This window comes from Carlito syrichta, unplaced genomic scaffold (assembly GCF_000164805.1).
Source record: "Carlito syrichta isolate Samal-C Ts95f unplaced genomic scaffold, Tarsius_syrichta-2.0.1 Scaffold304566, whole genome shotgun sequence".
Classification (NCBI taxonomy): domain Eukaryota; kingdom Metazoa; phylum Chordata; class Mammalia; order Primates; family Tarsiidae; genus Carlito; species Carlito syrichta.
This window is the reverse complement of record NW_007248662.1, coordinates 1-18,687: the sequence shown is the minus strand read 5'-3', so window position 1 is coordinate 18,687 and position 18,687 is coordinate 1. Positions and strand designations below refer to the sequence as shown.

The 18,687-nt window shown below is 44.9% G+C and overlaps 1 protein-coding gene across 7 annotated transcripts in view; it reads right to left on the bottom strand.

The window, feature by feature from the left end:
- VEZT (vezatin, adherens junctions transmembrane protein) overlaps nt 1-1,579 on the bottom strand; it is a 39,111-nt gene extending 37,532 nt beyond the window's left edge. For 6 of the 7 annotated variants that reach the window (XR_002482088.1, XM_021713470.1, XM_008060243.2 and 3 more), the window contains exon 1: nt 1,445-1,579. Coding sequence is in view for 4 of the 7 variants with exons in the window: in XM_021713470.1 (XP_021569145.1) it covers nt 1,445-1,520 (76 nt within the window). In the remaining 3 variants the exon portion in view is untranslated. Of the gene's footprint in view, nt 1-1,264 lie in introns of all 7 variants that reach the window. The other variant, XM_008060242.2, reaches the window with a different exon arrangement.
- Nucleotides 1,580-18,687: the final 17,108 nt, after the last annotated feature.

The following is an 18,687-nucleotide window of genomic DNA, read 5'->3' as shown; positions in this document are numbered from 1 at the left end:
TCCACTCACCTCAGCCTCCCAAAGGCGCGGGATTACAGGCTGAGCCACCGAACCCGGTTGCAAAAACATTTCTGTACATAAAAATACTTGTCATAAATGACAAAAAAACCCACCACATCTATGAAACCCAAGTTTGTACTAAAACAAAAAAATCAAGGTCAATGCCCACCTCCTGGCCAAGACCTCTGTCGCGTGCCAGTGAACCAGCAGCTGAAGTCCAAGTCCTAACTGGTAGTAGCCTACTGCATCTGTCCAGGTTTGCTTCCATAACCCTTCCCAGGGACACTCACACTGGAAAGGGCAGGGGAAAACTGGTGAGCAGGGAGGGCTCGTGAGGCTGGGCCTGCTTCCGGTGAGTGCTCACTCATCAGCTCCATCCAGCTCAGGTACCTCACACCGTCTGTGCTTCCCAAGAAGACTAGGAGACTAGGAGAAGGGACCCCTCTGCCAGTCCATGTTTCTTGCCCTTTCACAATGAAAGTGTTAGATGCCTGCCCAAACAGCAACCGAGTCTTGCAATAAAACACTGAGTCAACTGGCATGCTAACGTATGGGGAAAACAGGCTATTCGTCTTCTACTCCACCAGAGTTCCTGTGGTTAAAACTGGGATGGAGCCGGGCTCGATGGCTCAGCCTGTAATCCCGCGCCTTGGGAGGCTGAGGTGAGTGGATTACCTAAGCCCGCAGGTTTGAGACCCGCCTGGGCAACTTGGCGAGACCTCATCTCTACAATAAATCAAAAATCAGCCAGGCATGGTAGCGCATGCCTGTAATTCCGGCTACTTGGAAGGTTGAGGCGGAAGGATCCCTGAAGCCCAGCAGGTAGAGGCTGTGGTGGCCGGGAGCGGCCACTGCACTCCAGTCTGGGCGACAGAGTGAGACTCCAACTCAAAAAAATAAAATAAAAAAGATATTTACTGCATAAAAGCATATATTTCTGTAGATAAAGAAGATATCAGAAATTGAGGAAAATATACTCACTCCAGATATATCCTTTAAACTGTGCTGAAGAAATATCAGTTTGGTTTCTTATGATTTGTGATTTTTTAAAAAAAGGGTTTAAAGAAAAATGCCCAGCAGGAGGTGGGCGTCGACTTCTAATTTTTTGTTTTGTTTTAGTACAAACTTGGGTTTCATAGGTGTGGTGTGTTTTTTGGTCATTTATGACAAAATTAATAGGGCATTCCTATTAGTTGGGTTCCATTCAGATAACCTCAGTATTAAAAAAAAATGTTTTCATTCTCAACCATATGGATTTGCTTACCTGAGGTAAACTACCAACAAAATATTGTGAAAGAGTCAAGATTCAAGTGCATCTAAGCAGAGAGCTCTGTCCTGCAGATTCAACACCTGAAGCCTCCCAGTGTGCGCAGGGGGTGCCTAGGTGTCTGCATGACATAAGGTGAAGAGCAGAGGACCACGCCCTAAGGAACGAGCTCCTTACTTTTGGCAGGACTCTCGGAGGTTTCTGCTTTCCCTCTGTCGTGCATGTTTCTGTTTTCGGTGACAAAGAAGAACATATTTCAAAGTCGGTGTGCCCCAGATCCTGCAAGTACTGGTAAAGTGGAGAATTCTGAAAGACATATGAAATAAAGCAAATGTCAAGATCATTACTGTTTCAAAAGCTGCAGAGACCAAATCCAATACCAAACTTCACTATTATGACCAGTTTGTCCAAATTATGTAGGGTTCTTCTGCAATACAACACCACTTTATCACAAATAAATCAGCAACTCAACAGAGGGATCCAAAAAAGGAAAAACTCTAAATAAGACACACAGATTTTTTTTTTTCTGAGCACCAGCAAGGAAAAATGAATTTAGGAATATAAATAGATTCCTAAGCAATTTTTTTGCCCCAATTTTTGTAGTCTTAGAGCAGACTGCTTCAAAATAGGCAACGCTGGCTATAGATAGCTCCCAAGAAGACCTGCAATGAAAAATAGTTACTACTCAAAGCCAAGAAGAATTAGACAATGACTATATTCTATTAATTACAATTCTATCATATCACCATATTCATTAATTAATTCAAGCACAAATATGTATTATCTACCACATGCTTGTAATGTGAACCAACTCAAACTCTTCAAGAAAATTACCTTAGATAAGCTGTATCTCACATACAAGCATATGGCAAAAGAGAGCATGGCTAATAAAAGCATTAAACACAGAGGTTACGAACACCAATCAAAAAACAAAAACAAAAACAAAAAAACCACCAATCGCCCCAGTCCCAGGTGCCATGGCTCACGCCTGTAGTCCCAGTGCTTTGGGAAGCTGAGGCGGGAGGATCACTTGAGGCCAAGAGTTGGAGACCAGCCTGGGCAACATAACAAGACCTTGTTTCTACAAAACAAACAAACAAACAACCCCACAAACTCTGGTGGCAAACCCTAGATTCCACTCCCAAGCCTGCCTCTTAGCAGCTAAGCAGCCTGTGGCAACCCACAGTTCTGTGCCACTCTAAAAGCAGGAGTGAGGGCACTTAGTTCATATGGCTCTTCTGATAACTACATTAATATAAGGAATTCAGAACAGTCCCCGTACACAGCAAGCATTCAGTGTATCCTTTCAACTACTATATATAAGCGATGAGGGAAGAGCACAGGTTTTGGAACAGACTCAAAGAACAGAAAGAATGACCCCAACCACGCCAAACAGAAACAGCATCATCACCCTCAGATGCTAATCTACCAGACAACCCTTTCTGGGCACAGACCAAGCTTTGACTAACCTTCAATCTTCTCTGAAGCACAACGTTGAGGATATGTTTAAAAACAAGCCTTGACTCCACTCAACCAAAAAATTAATCTTTAAAAAGGCTGTTAGTGTTAAAGACATAACAACAATAAACAAGCGACACGGCTAACAAAGGAGTATGTGGCAGAAGTATTTTACTGGGATCATCTTAGTTAAGGTTCACAACAAACTCTGAAAGGTATTAGTAAGTCATCATCACTGTGATTCCCGTTTCCCAGATGAGGACACAGATTCACGCCACTAGAAGAAGCAGGAGCAGGACGGACTGGTAAGTGTGACTCTGAAATGGACCATGCTAGCTATAGCAGAAACAGCCCCTCCTGTGTCCAGTGAGGAAGACACCAAAAAAACTTAGTGATGGTTTAGTACAAAGACACCAAGCAAGTCAACAAATGGCAGGAATGTATTGGGTGCCATGGACACAGGAGAGACAGCGAAATTTGAACAAGACCCTTAGGGAGCATATCCTTGCCTGTGGAAAGATGGAGAAGAGAGGGGATTTGCTGGGCATCAACCAACTTGAAAGAACAGAAGGCGAGCCAAATACTTTCCTTTTAAGCTATAGCTAATCTCTTTTAATAAAAATATTTTTAAGAAGTATAGCATAAGGAGGAATATGTTTGTTATCCCGAATACGTTTGTTATCAGGTTTTAAAACCCCTAGTGGCACACACATGTCTTATATCGCCCACAAGACATGTTCAAATATTGCCTTGGACCACTCGAGCTGTATTTCCAGGTTGAACGGTGAGCCCCATCCTGCTCTGTCCCCAGGGTGGCAAAAGAACAAGGTCATCTGAACAGTTCATTTGTTTGGGCTGACCTTCTGGAAAATTACATACTTAAAAACACCGTGTTTTTAAGGCAGCAGAACCCTTTCTTCATATGAACCTCCCCGGGGAAGAACAATAAGCAAGATCGCTCAAAGTGGTGTAACTCTGGGTCAGCACACTTCTTCTGTAAAAGGCTAGATAATATTTTTTGGCTCTGCAGGCCCTGTGGCCTCTGTCACAGCTCAAGTCTGCTGCTGCAGTGAGAAAATAGCTGACATTTGAACTTCCTATAATTTTCATGTGTCACAAAGTATCACTCTCTTGGTATTTTCCCCAGCCATTTAAAACATGAGTGTGCTTTGCTCACCAGTTGTACAAACACCAGAGGAAGGGAGGGGGCAAATCTGGCCTAATATCCTTACTTGTTGCCTCTTGTTCTTTTTTGGTTGAGATGGAGCCTCTGTATTGCCCAGGTTGGCCTGGCCTCAAACTCCTGGGCACAAGTGATCCTCCTGCATAGGCCTCTTGAGTTACGGGAAGTAGCCGGGACTACAGGCGTTTGTGACTGCCTTCCGGTTTTAATTAAAGACTCCGGAGAGATCAGGACACACTCTTGACTGCTAATGGTTCTCCGGGAAGAGGCTTAGAGGGTAGGGTGGAGGCAAACTTCTTTTTATCCAGATTGTAATGCCTTTTTTTTTTTTTTACTGCACACATGGCAGACGGAAGTTCCCTCAGCACTGACTTCAGTGCCCCTTCCTTTTCCAGTTGTTACCACAGCTCACAAAATAACAAAGTAGGTTATCTGTAGCATAGATTTTTTTCTAAAAAAAGAAAAACAGAAGAGGAACAATGAACACTTTGTTCTCTAAATATGCTGAGCATAAGCTAAGGGCATCCGGACTCGGGTTGGCTCCGCAATCTGGAACCCTTGCTATTCACATTTCACAAAGGCGGCTGCACTCATTCCCCACCAGACCACCGATAATGCCCAACGCGTGATACCACCCATTCCAACAGACAGAATCTCTCACTCACCTTTCGGTGGCTTCACAAGCTTCCTGCTAGAGGTGTGACGTGCTGACATGTGCACGGCCACTATAAGCTAGGCCTCAGCAGTGTTGCTTCTTCCCCATCTTCAGTAAATGATTTTATCCCTTTCACTCCAGAAAGCACTGCTGTACAATTCTGGGAAAATATGGCTTGCCAAGGTGATTACTGTGCTGTTTCTTGGCTTTATGTAATGAATGTACTGCGGGTCCAATAAGTAGTAGTTTCCAGTCATCTGCCATTGTATTTCATAGTTGTATTTTTCTGCTTTTGGCTATTAGTGCAAATCGTATCACTTTCTAACACATATAAACCTGGATACTCTATGAACACTAAAACTCTATTAATTATATTTACATTAAATCTTAAAAATGTTTGCAGATAAAACTGATATGGAGCTGGGCTCGGTAGCTCAGCCTGTAGTCCCGTGCCTTGGGAGGCTGAGGTGAGTGATTGCTTGATGCTTGAGCCCATGAGTTCGAGACCCACCTGGGCAACTTGGCAAGATCTCATCTCTCCAACAAATCAAAAAAGTTAGCGGGCGTGGTAGTGCGCGCCTGTAGTTCCCGCTACTTAGAAGGCTGAGGCAGAAGGATCGCCGGAGCCCAGCAGGTCGAGGCTGCAGCAGGTCGAGGCTGCGGTGGCCGGGAGCGGCCACTGCAATCCAGTCTGGGTGACAGAGTGAGATTCCAACTCAAAAAACAAAACAAACTGCTATCGCTTCTCTGAAACTGCCAAATAACCTGTGCATTATTTAATAGATCTCAGAAAACCACATCCTGACCAGTAGTTGTCATGTTTTCTGGTCTCAGGACTCCTTACAATCTTAAAAACTATGGATGTCTAACACGATTTATAATGAACATCAAAACAAAAAAGGTTTAAACATTCATTATTTTACTTAAAAATAGCAATGAACCCATTACAATGTTAATGTAAACAACATATTTTTAAGGAAAAAGTTACCAATGTAAAAAAAAAAAAAAGAACGTACTGTTTTATACTTTTTGCAAATCTCTTGTCTGGTTTAATAGAATATTGCTAGATTCGTGAATCCTGTTTCTGTATTTAATGTGTTGCAATGAACTGTTTTGAGTAAAGTATACAAAAAAGTCATTAAAAAAGTTGGAAAGTGAGAAGATTTGTAATAGTCTTCTCTGAAAACTGCAGTATCAAAGACCAGCCACACCAAAATTCAACAAGTGATTTTGAAAAGATTTATTTTAATGTAGAATACACACCCACACTGATGAGCTTTTTGTACTCTGTTCACTCATGAGAGTGAAAAAGGCAAACAATGCCTTAGCATTAAAACCTGATCACCCCATATGATTTATTTTTATTGTTTGTCTGACATGAGGTAAAGTTTCCTATTGCAACTGCTCTAACCACTACACTTAGAGGTTTGGTACAGAGGCTTTTAAGCTGACAAGCCTAGAGAAACATCTACTTTGCACACGTATTATTACAGGTTGCTGACTGCTTTAGCAAGGGACTTTTGTGTGTGGAGGGTAAGCCAGGGTCAGTACAACTAAGTAGTGGTCTCTTGTATGCTTTTCCTTGATTCAAGCAAAATGGAACCACAAATATTTGAGTTGTTTTTGGGAAAGAAATCATTAGCATTGGACCCAAACTATAATTTAGGAGTATTGGAGAATGTTCTTGTTGCCAAGAGAAATATAAGAACCCTCCTCCTCCTCAGGAAACCCTTGTGGTTCACTATTTCTGTAAATTTTAGCTGACAAGAAGACACATATCATAAGACCAGAAAGAATTTTGCTAAGTGAAAAACAGCCAAAAGCCTTTGGGTGTGCTAAGATTCTTCTCTTGGCTGAAACATTTTTGCAAGAAAACAAGCAACAAAGACAGAAAATCCCCACATTTTTGCTGAAGAAGCACTTCAAGGAAAATGATTCACAATCCCCTGGGGTCCCCTTCCGCTCTGGGAGCTTTTCTGCCTCTCAATAAATCCTGCTTTCCAAAAAAATAAAATAAAAAAGAAGACGACCCATTAAAGTTCTGCACTACTGATTCCCCCACCCTGATAGGTCAAGTGTGAACGACCCACTGAATGCAGTGCTGGCCTCCTACATGATCTACGATATCGTCATTACTGCAGGCTTGCATTCCAAAGTAACGATTACGTAGTTCAGAAATAAAGGCAATGTCCAGAGAACCTTTTTTTTTTTTTTAAAGAGACAGGGTCTCGCTCTGTGGTCCAGGCTAGAGTGCAGAGGTATAACAATAGCTCCCTGCAGCCTCAAGCTCCTGAGCTCAAGAGATCCTCCTGCCTCAGCCTCCCAAGTCGCTGGGACAACAGGCACAGGAAGCCTCGCCCAGCTGAAGTGCTTTTATTGTTAGCTGCACTCTTCTAAACAGCTTTAATCCCTTACAGATAGAACAAGTTGTAAGCTTCAGGTCTAGGGCAGAGAGGAATCGGCTGAAGACAAGGAAACAGGCGACTCATTCAGTAACAAAAGCCTAGTGAACATCACCTGCATGCCAGGCAACATGCAGGCACAGGGCTAACACAAAACAAAACAGGAGAGGTCTGTGCTAAAAGGTTTCATCCTTGAGACTTCTGATAAACCACGTTTATCAGGTTTTCAACATTACCAAGGAAAATACTGAGTCTGGTCCTTTCTAGGTAGGTTGTTTCCAGAAAATCCTCTTTGTGTCTCAGCTTCCTTAAGTGAAGAATGTTATGAAGCTTAGCCAGGGGCAGTGGCTCACACCTGAAATCCCACACTTTGGGAGGCCGAGGTGAGAGACCAGCCTGGGCAACATGGTGAGACCTTGTCACTACATCAAATCAAGAAAAAAAGTAGCTGGGCAAGGTGGCACATGCCTGTGGTTCCAGGTTTTTGGAAGGCTGAGTCAGAAGGACCCCCTGAACCCAGTAGGTCGAGGCTACAGTGGCTGTGACACTGCACTCCAGTCTGGGCAACAGAGTGAGACTCCGGGAAGGAAGGAAGGAAGGGAGGGAGGGAGGGAGGGAGGAAGGGAGGGAGGAAGGAAGGAAGGAAGGAAGGAAGGAAGGAAGGAAGGAAGGAAGGAAAATAATTTGGAAGAAACTCTAGTCAGGTGACTACAGTGCTCATCTGGGGTGAGGGAGAGTAGACGCTGTCCTGACTTATCTCAGCTGCTGCAAAGAGAACACGTTCCCAGGTTCCCTGCGGGAAAGGCACCCAGCATAAGGCCTGCTAGAAAAGAAGGTGCCAGTACAGGGTTAGAAAAGGCCGACCCTGTGGTGTCTTCAAATGTAGAATGGTGATATGCTTCACCACTTCCAAGGCCCGCGTGCTACCAAGCCCACACCATCAAGTCTGGCAAAGTGCTGACTGCTGTCAGGTGTCAGCTGCTATCGGGGCTCCACTGTCTATACTAAACCCAGCAAACGACAGGAGAGCACAAGCATGCCAGTCGCCAACAGGGACGGCTGCGCAGGCACACACCTTCAGCCACCTGGACATGTCACGGCTGAGGAATCGCTCAATTAATGCAGACTTCCCACCTGCTCATCCTAGCCCAAAGGACCCTTCCCCAAGTTACAGAAGCTACCAAGTTGCTTACAGGCAACTTTTCTTTAAAAAAATTATGTCAACTTTTATCTATCTTGAAAAAAGTACTCTCTAGATAGTACAATGTAAGTCACATACTTAAAAAGTTTTCTGCCATGCCAACAAAACCTCTAAACGATCTTTAATTCAAAATAAAGTATTTAAGGAAAGGGTATCTGTAGCCAAAGGGATTTGGTGGGAGAATATATGCCAAGAAATAATTATTTATTGACTATTTAAAACTTTTAAAAATCTCACATATTTGACTATAGCTTAAAGCTATTAGGTCTAAAAGTAATGATCACACACAACAGCAATTCTTTTTGGAAAATACCTTTAAAAAGGGCAAAACTCCTCTGTCAGTTGTTATGATTTCCTTATTTGCTTCCAGGCTGGCTGCAGAGCCCCACAAAATAAACTGATGAGGAAGACATCATGAGCAAATCACAACAATGCAGCGGTTGTCTCGGGGGGTTTTTTTTTTTTTTTTTTAAGGAGAATTTACTGAGAGGACAGAAAAGCTCCCATAGTGGGAAGGAACCTGAGGGGCTTGCCCGATTTTCTCTATTTTTATGAAAAAAACTATTTAAAAGAACTAAAATTCCGTAAAATTAACACAACCCTACAACGAAAAATAAATTTCCCTATCCTCAATTGTACTAACAATATAAATTTCTACAGATGTTTTGCTGCCTTTAATTCGGTGCAGTCAGAAAGTGGAATTTGAAATTAACTACTCACTGCCTTTCCCTCTCTTAAGCCTTGGGCAGCACCAGAGGAGAGTACCCGGCAGAATTAGAGTTACTATAAAACAACAGAAGATACTTTTTGGAGTGCGCATACTTCAACATAACTGCTAAATTACTGTACCAAAAACTCCAAATCCAAGCACTCGTTAATGAACCAGCAAAGCAAAATCTAATCATAGACCTGAGCAAGAGTAAGCTCAAAAGGGTCCATTAAAACGGGTCTGATTCATTGGCAACTCACGGACAGCATGGCTCTAAACCTGCAGCTGGCCCAGGCGAGGGAGTCGCTGCCCCTCGCTGGGTCCTTCTGACTCCACACCTCCTTCTTGGACGATGGCCACTTGTTCTCCAGAGCTCCAGCAAAACGGCCGCTGCCCTGGAGGGTGTGCCTGTGTCCTTATGGAGCATTTTCCTATCAGAGGCAGCTCTTTGAAAACGCCGGAACAGCACTTCTTCCGTGCTGTTACTCAGCAACTGCAGAAGGCGAGGGGGGGGGGGTTTGAAAATGCCTTCACAGGGGGCCATTCAACATCCGGGTTCATTTTGAAGCTTTCAAGTAGCGCAGCAGCAGGTACGGCATGCGTTCACCAGTCGTCGTCCTGGCGGCAGCCCTCTCACCTTTTCCACTGAGACGCATCCTACCCAATTTGCCTTCAAAGAGACGTGGGAAATGGCGAAAAAAGTTTTAAAAAGTCACCCGAAGATTCTTCTACACAACAATGTGAGTGCATTTAAGTACAACAGTACCTAAGTCCAAAAACCATACCCACCCGAGGAAAGATTGAGAGGCAAAGAGAGAAAATAACCACACGGCTCATATACTCAAGTACGGACAACATGCCGTGGCTGTGGCCAAGGGAAAGCAAGCAAGGGTAGCCTGCGCTCGCCTTGGTTCTGACGAACCTGAAACCTTAGGCGAAAGCTGGTCCAGTAATGGGCATATACGAGGCTCATGCTGGATGTGTAGCAGAAGCAAGGACAGAAAGCAAAACTGCCATTTCCAGCTGCTTAAAAATACAGGCCAGAAGAGCAAGCACAGCAGGCACGATGCTGGGTGTGCACGAGCAGACAACGAATATCACAGCAAGGCAGAATGTGATGAGAGCATTCCCACCCTTACTTTGTCTCGCTAATCCAAACAGAAAAAAAGAGACAGATTCGAGGTTCTGTGACGAGCTAAAGGAGGACCCACAGTCAAGGCGAGAGGATGGCTGGAGCCTAGGAAGTCGAGGCTACAGCGAGCCACAATCACGCCACTGCACTGCAGCCTGGGCCACAGAGCCAAGACCCCACCTCCATAAAAGAAAAAAAGGGAGACTTCTCTCAAAATGATTCATCATTCCCCTTCTGAGAAAGGAAGACACTAGCAGTTAAAGTAAAATAAGACGGGCAGGGCAAAATAGAGACTAAAGTAGAAAGCACAGTTTAACAAAGCTCTTAAAGAGATATGAGAGGAAAGGTTGTGGGGTCAGGCACAGTGGCTCATGCCTGTAATCCCAGCACTTTGGGAGGTTGAGGTGGGAGGACTGGTTGAGCCTGGGAGTTTGAGACCAACCTGGGCAATGTAGCAAGACCTTGCTTACACACACACACACACACACAAATCAAAAAAATTAGCTGGGTGTGGTGGCATGCACCTGTAGTCCCAGCTACTTGGGAGGCTGAGGGGGAAGGATCACCTGAACCCAGGAGGATGAGGCTGTGGTGAGCCATGAGCGTGCCACTACACTCCAACCTGAATGACAGAGACCCCTGACTCAAAAGAAAAAAATAAGCAAAAAAGATTGTGGACCCATCAGCAAAATCTCAATGGTAATGGATAGGTGGCTAGATTCTGTCAACTACTTACATTACAACGCAGAATTTAAAATAAAGAATGTCCTCCAATAAGTGATTTCAAAAAAAGAGTAGTAGGCATTTTTATTTGCTGCAGTGGAAGTACAATGGCAGGAAGCCTCGACAGGTCCTGTGTGCAGAACTCAGAAAATCGAGATGCAGTGAAGGCCAGCACCCTGGGCCCCTGGGAGCCTCTGAGTGCATTGAGCTTGGGGCCTTGTCTTCTAAACTCTTGAGACACAACTTGCTTCTAGGGAACAGCTGGTACAGAACCAGGGAAAACCAAAATGGGGCCAGAACTTCTAATATGAGACGACGCTCAAGATGAGAGATTTCTTCCTGCATTTCCTAATTAAGGGAAGCCCCAAGGGGTCTCCTCTCATCCACTCAACCACCAGAGAGCATCAGGTTCTCCAGAACGGATTTCAGGGCCGTTTCATACTGCAGGATGATTCAGTGTGAAGGGCGGTCCTGGGAACGAGCCCCAGAGAAATTCAGTGATTCCTGTAGACTCTCCTTGCTAATTAATGACAGTCGGTCTCTTGAGCCTTAGGCTAGTCCTCTTTCTGCAAGGCTTTTAGAAAGATGAAGACCTCGGATATAACTGCAAAATGTAGCAAGGTAACGACACCAAGTAACGCAAGCACTGTGTGTATTATCACTCGAGACAAGAGGACTAGCATTTCAATAAATGCAATAAGAGCACATAAAAGAGACACCTACTTACTCCTTTTTTGGCATCTTTAGACTTAGGAGGGCAGAAATCTAAAGGTCTGCACTGGAGTCCCGAAGAGGCAAGGAGAAGCCAGAGTAGAAGAAACAACGCGACACCCGCAGGACAAAGGCGGACGTGCTCCTGAAGATCAGCGTTCACAGCTCTTATTAAACAGGCGTGTCTTCTGGCATATACCGGTGGTAAACTAAACTGTCAGTGGTCCGTCTTTTATGTCAACAGAGTTGCAATTTAATGATATTACTGACATTCTTTCTGGTGTAGGGACAAAAAATATAAATTTTGCTATGCTTCTCATCTCAGCTACTATTTGGAACTGGATTACCTCAAATAATATATTTTTAGGCTTTATGTTTGACAAACTGAAACTGAAGAAACATTCTAAAGAAAAATAAGATGACCTAATACCTTAAATTTTATATGCACAATTATTTCAGACAGGAAGTTCCATTATCAAAAGAGCAAATACTGTCCATGTATACATTATACAATTTTCTTCCATTAGTCAAATCAATAATGCAAGCAGGAAAGAATTTATGAACATCCGTTAGGAAAAAAAAAAGACTTGCAGCTTGGGCTTAGTAGCTTGAGTCTGTAACCCCAGCACTTTGGGAAGACAAGGCAGGAGGATCCATTGAGCCTCGGAGCTCAAGGTTGCAGTGAGCTGTGACCACACTGCCGCCTTCCAGCCTAGGTGAGAGGGAGACTCTGTCTCCAAAAAGAAAAAAGGAAAGAAAGACAATGCCTTAATCTTCTTTAGAGATGTATAATAACCTTTAAAAGCACAAAGAAAGGAGAATCTCTCAAGGAAAAGAGAATTATTCAAACATTTTCAATGCGGAAAGCTTTGTGGGAGTCACCTCTCATTTAACTGACTAAAGTCTACGGACAAAAAAAAAGCCAAAGCTGAACAGACCATCATCAGTTAACATTAAGTAATTTAACAGAAGTAGAAAGGATGTAGGGGAGAATCAGAACATGATAAAAGGGACAAAAATTATCCCCCTCACCAAAAACCTTTGCCCATGAAGAGCTCACCTACAGGGACCGAGGTCCCCAAGGCCAGAGATTTGAGGATATGAACATCCCTTGGAGACGACACCATCTAAGAATGTACACAGAGGTTTATATGCACAAAGGTGCCAAGACAGAGAAGAACTCCAGATGCAAAAGTCTGGGTTCCCAGGCTCTTCCCTCTAGGAATAGCTTGAGTGGCCCAAGGCTTCTGCAGTCAAGAAAGAGCAACCTCAACTTTAAGGCCTACCCAATAAGGTGGCTAGAAACATTGTAATTAATGATGACATCAGATAAAGCAGTTCAGTGCCTATTTTGCTTAGTCCCCATGCTACACACAGTATCCACCCCAGCAGCCATGTCCTTACTGGGTTCTGAGGCTGTCCAGTCTGAAAGGTCTGGGAGAAGGGTATGCGGTCCTTCCCAATTCAGCGTCTTGGGGAAGCACGCCTGTGGAAGATGCTGATTGAAACCCCTGATCTTAGGGAGGGGCCCCAGACTCCAGTACGGTGGCTTTGACCTTGGAAGTGTACAGGGAGTCCAACCCCGAGAGATAAAGGTGCTCAGGTGCTGGGCCAACACTGGGAACTGGCCTGGGCCCTTCCTCTTCCTCCCTCGCTCCTTCAGGGAGGACTCGGTGCTAGCTGAGAAGGAGCAATATAAGCAACCGAAAATACAAGAAAAGACTAACATTTACGAATGATCTAAGAAACAGAAATTCAAACAAGACACCTCAAAGAGTTTTAGGGAAGGAATGTTGTTGGAATAGTCTCCAAAACTTGGCCTGATGGACAACTGTAACTGTAATGCAGGATATGACTCTCGGTAAGTATCAAGACATAGAGGAATCTGACTTCTGACTCTGAAGATCGTTAAAATTTAACAGTATCACAACAAATATGCCAAAATATCAAGGTACATTTTCTTGGGGGAGGAGAGGTTAGCCCCAGGTGGATACGGCGGTTTGTTCAAGCTCTGTTCCACCTTTCCTCCAGTGCACCTCTCGTGCGGCAGAGGCAGGAAGGCTACACCTGACATTACCCAAAATTCTCTTACAGCTGGGGTTCTAGAGGTAATTGGGGCTCCCCTAACTAGGTGTGTCTGTGAAAGATCTGGAAGGTGGAAGAGAACTCAGGTCTACTTCTTGCTCCTTTGGTTTGAGGTTTGTTTTGCTTTTTTTTCCTTTTCTTTCTTTTTTGAGATAGGACCTTGCTATGTTGCTCAGGCTGCAGCACAGTGGCAAGATCAGCGCTCACTGCTGCCTCAGACTCCTGGGTTCAAGCGCTCTCCCGGTCTTAGCCTCCCAAGCAGCTGGGATGGCAAGTGTACAACACACAGCTGGTTCATTTTTAAATTTTTATTTTGTAGAGATGAGGTCTCACTATGCTGCCCAGGTTGGTCTTGAACTCTAGGCCTCAAGCCTGTCTTTCCTCTTTGGCTTCCTAAGTGTTGGGATTACAGGCGTGAGGCACCATGCCTGACCCCAACGTTTGTTCTTTCTGTGTTCTCTTGTTCTCTCATTCTTTTTCTTCCCTTCCTCCCTCCTTCTCTCTCTTTCCTTTTCTTCCCCCCCCCTTTCTCCCTCACTCTGTTGTGTTTTTTTTGCAATTAAACAAAGCTGTGGAGGCAAAATGTCTCCATAGCAGTATTCCAACAAGCACCCTCCAGCTTCTTGCCAACACAGAGGCAGCTGTGGTGGAGGTAGTGAAGAGACTCCGAGTCCTAGCCTCCGTGGGCCACTCTGCAGGGTTCCTGAGAGGCAGAAATGGCGATGCCTTCTCGATTCCGGGATTGCAGCTATGATCACGACGGCCATGTGCTCTTGGCTTCGTGAGCACAGCAGCCTTGAGAACTCGGTCCTGTAGACTGTCTAGCAATCATCTAACCACTAACTACTCCCAGTATGAAACCCTGCTTGCAGTAGACAGATGGGTTTGTTTTCTGTACTCAGATGTATGACTGACACAGCACCTGGTACCCAGAAGTGCGGTGCGCTTAGCAGTACCTGAGGCAGGTTCCACCGGCTGAGTGATCGAGAGTCTGGCAAGCAAACACTGCGCCCAGCAAGCTACCAGCTCTTCAAGAGAAGGCGATCTCTGTCTGCTGCCTGAGACCCACGAGAGCCACGGTGAGTGAAAGTGGTGACGGGAGGGAGCGGCAGTTCTCACAGTCTGAAAAACCAGAAGCCAGGAAGGAAGGCGGCTGCCCCAAGCCTTTCTCAAGAAGAGTCCCCCGCAGGAGCTGGGGCTCTGCCCACAGTGCCCCACAGGGAGGGAGCTCAAGGCCCGGCACTGGCTCCCCTGCCCTCTGCCCTCTGCCTGCAGGTCCCCAGGCTGACCCTCACGGGCCAGATGACAGGGAAACCCAGGCGATGAGCTTGCCACCCGCAGGGTGGAGATGCGTGTCTGAGGGATACCAGCAGTCACACCAGCCCCTGAACCGTAGGGGCAACAGGGGAAATCAAAAAGGAAATCACAAAACCGTGAGACTTACTGCACTTCACAACTCCTGTGACACAGCCAAAGCGATATTTATAAGGAAACGTACAGCCTTACAAATTGCTTTTGGTATTTAAGTTCTTAACTCAAGAAGCTAGAGAAAGGAGGAAAAAAACCCCAGCAAAATAAACACGAAGAAAGCAGATGGAAGAAAATACATAAAAGTCGAAATTTTAAAAATTTAAAAACCACAAACTCAATTGAGCTGATCAACAAAATCAATAACAAGTTCTTCGAAAAATCAGTCTGGTAAGTTAATACTCCATCACATGTATGCAAGATAGAGAGGGCATCAGTAAACATAGGAAGCAATAAGATCTAATTAGTGTTACAAATGAAACCCCAAATTAAGAAGCTACTAAGAGTATATCAATACTTTTCAAAACCTAAATAAAGAGCAATTTGCTAGAAAAACTTAATAATAGGTAACATTTACTGAATGCTTACATATACTTATATATATGTATAAGTATATATATATGTATATAGGTATTTATATAAGTACTTTTTTTTTTTTTTTGAGTCAGAGTCTCACTCTATCGCCCAGGCTGGAGTGCTGTGGCACAATCACAGCTTACCACAGCCATGACCTCCCAGGTTCAGGTGATCTTCTCGCCTCAGCCTCCCAAGTAGCTGGGACTACAGGTACATGCCATCACACCTGGCTAATTTTTTGAATCAGCATCTCACTCTGTCACCCAGGCTGGAGTGCAGTGGCATGCTGCTAATGGCTACCACAGCCTCAACCTGTTGGGCTCAGGTGATCCTTCTGTCTCAGTCTTCCAAGTAGCTAGAACTACAGGCATGCACCGCCACCCCTGGCTAATTTTTTGATTTATTGAGAGATGAGATCTTACCATATTGCTCAGGCTGGTCTTGAATCCCTGAGCTCAGGAAATCCACTCACCTCTGCTTCCCAAAGTGGTGGTATTATAGGCATGAGCCACTGCACCTGGCCTGATTTTTTTATATTTTGTAGCGATGAGGTCTTGCCATGTTGCTCAGTCTGGTCTCAGGCAATCCTCTCACCTCAGCTTCCTAGAAATGCTGAGATTATAGGTGTCAGCCACCATGTACAGCCAGTAATTAACGTCTATTCAGCCATTTGATACTCACAACTACTTTGTGAGGTATGTACTGTTATTTCTATTGAATATGGAGACAACTGAAGCTTAGACAAGGTAAGTAACCTTCTCAAAGTCACATTAACAGGCCAGGTGTGGTGGTTCATGTCTGTAATCCTACCACTTTAGGAGGCTGAAGCAGAAGGATTGCTTGAGCCCAGGCATTCAAGACCAGTCTAGGCAACATGGCAATACCTCAACTCTGCAAAAATAAAAATATTATCTAGGCATGTGAGCACACACCTGTAGTCCCAGCTACTCAGGAGGCTGAGGTGGAAGGATCGCCTAAGCCTGGGAGGTCCAGGCTGCAGCGATCCACGAATGTGCTGCTACACTCCAGCCTGGGCAACACATGAGACTCCACCTAAAAAAACCAAAAACCAAAAAATAACCAAACAACAACAACAACAAAATGTCACATTAACAAATAAAGCTGAGTTAAGACTTCTTAGGATGCCCTGGTCCAGAGCCCACACCTCCCACGCTATGAGCTGTGGGCTTTCAGAATGAAAGTTACCAAAACAGAAAACTGTAACTAAGCAACAGCCATACAAGAAATCAAACTGACAGCCAACATTCACTCGCTCCCAGGAAAGGCCCAGATCATTTAAGAGCCGACTCAGCCATACCCTCAAGAAACAGGTAATTCCCATTTTGTAAAATCTGTCCTAGAGCAGGGAGAGAGATTGGAAGCTGCTCAGTTTGTTCAGAAGGCAGGCAGAGAACGCTCATGGATGAGAAGATTCAGTAGGGTAAAGATGTAAGTTCCCTCCAGGAAGCCTATGGATTCACAGCAGTCTCAATCAAAAGCTCATGGTTTTTTTTTAAAAACTGGAACCAACAGTCTGGCTCTAAAACTGTGTCGTTGTGTGGAAATACCGCAAACCAAAAGAGCCAAAGACCATCTCGAAGACAAGTAAGGCTGAAGGGCGTAATCCCATCAGATATTAACGCCCACGGTCAAGTTCTAACAGTTAAAATAACGTAGTATTAGCACAATAGATAAAATAACCAGTGGAAACAAAGAGAGAGTCCAGAAACAGACCCACATATAAAAGACACCTTGATCTATAACAAAGGCAAAACTGCAATGGGGAAAATGGTCTGTCCAGCAAGTGGTGCCAGGACAACTGGACCTCACAGGAGAGAAAATGTGTGGATACTTGTTACCAGACAGAAACCAGTACCAGGTGGGTGGCAGATCTGAATGTGAAAAGTCAAATGAAGCTTTTAAGGAAAACATCTTTGTGGCCTTTGAGTAGGCAAATATATATATATATAAAATATACATTCAAAACATGTGTAAATATAAACACATACACGCACACACAGATATATATATATTCTGAAGCACTAACCACAGGCTGAACATGATGGCTCACACCTAGAATCCCAGAACTTTGAGAGTGGAGGCCAGAGGATTACCTGAGCCTAGGGGTCCGAGATCAGCTTGGGCAACTTGGCGAGACCTCATCTTTACAGTAATTCAAGAAAAATTAGTTGGGCATAGTGGTGCGTGCCTGTGGTTCCAGCTACTTGGAAGGCTGAGGCGGAAGGATAGCCTGAGCCCAGCAGGTCAGGAGGTTGAGGCCTAGGTGACGGAGTGAGATGCCTACTTAAAAAAAAAACAACAAAAAAAAAACAAGCACTAACCATAGAAGAAAAGACTTAATTGGACTGTGATAGTTAGGAGCTTCTGTTCATTCGAAAACACTTGAAGGTGCAGAGGCCACATACAGCCTACGATAAGAAACTGGAAGCAGACCCAGGACTCTAGCAGATGCCAAGCCTCTCCCACCAAATGGCACAGTAGTGCACATGACTTGCACACATCCTCTGCATACTTTCAATCACCTCTAGATTACATATAGCACCTAATACAATGTGAATGCTATGCAAGTTTCTATCCTATATCCTTTTAAAAATTGTTTTTAGTTTTTGTTGTTGTACTGTTAATCCCAGCGCTTTGAGAGGCCAAGGCCAGAGGATCACTTCAGTCCAGGAGTTCAAGAGCAGCCCGGCCAACATGACCTAGGGAGACTGTGTCTCCACACACACACACACAAATTAGCCGGGCATGGTGGTGCACGCCTGTAGTCCCAGCTACTTGGGAGGCTGAGGAGGATGGATGCCTTCGGCCCAGGAGCTCCAGGTTGCAGTGAGCCACCATCACACCACTGCGCCCCAGCTGGGGCGACAGCGGGAAGCCCCGGCTCAAAAAACAGATACATAAACGGCATTTCACAGTGCATTAATCTAGGTTAGCGACTACAAGCCCAAGGAGTGGCTATCTTTGGGGTGGAAGCAGTGAAGCGGATGCAGAGGGAGCTTCTGGAGCGCCGGGGACGCTGCGGATCCGGCGCCGGTCGCAGAGGTGTGGCCAACACGTGAAAACACAGCCAACTGCACCTTAAAGGGCTGTGCGCTTCCGCCAGGTACAGCACACCGCAGTGGAAATTAAGGCGCGGAACCCGAGGCAGACAGATGAAACTGCAAACTGGAAAGCCTCTCCGGTGGCAGAGGCGTGGTAGCAGACGAAGAACGCGCACCCTCTGTAACGGAGTCCCCGAAGGCGAGCAGCGAGGGGG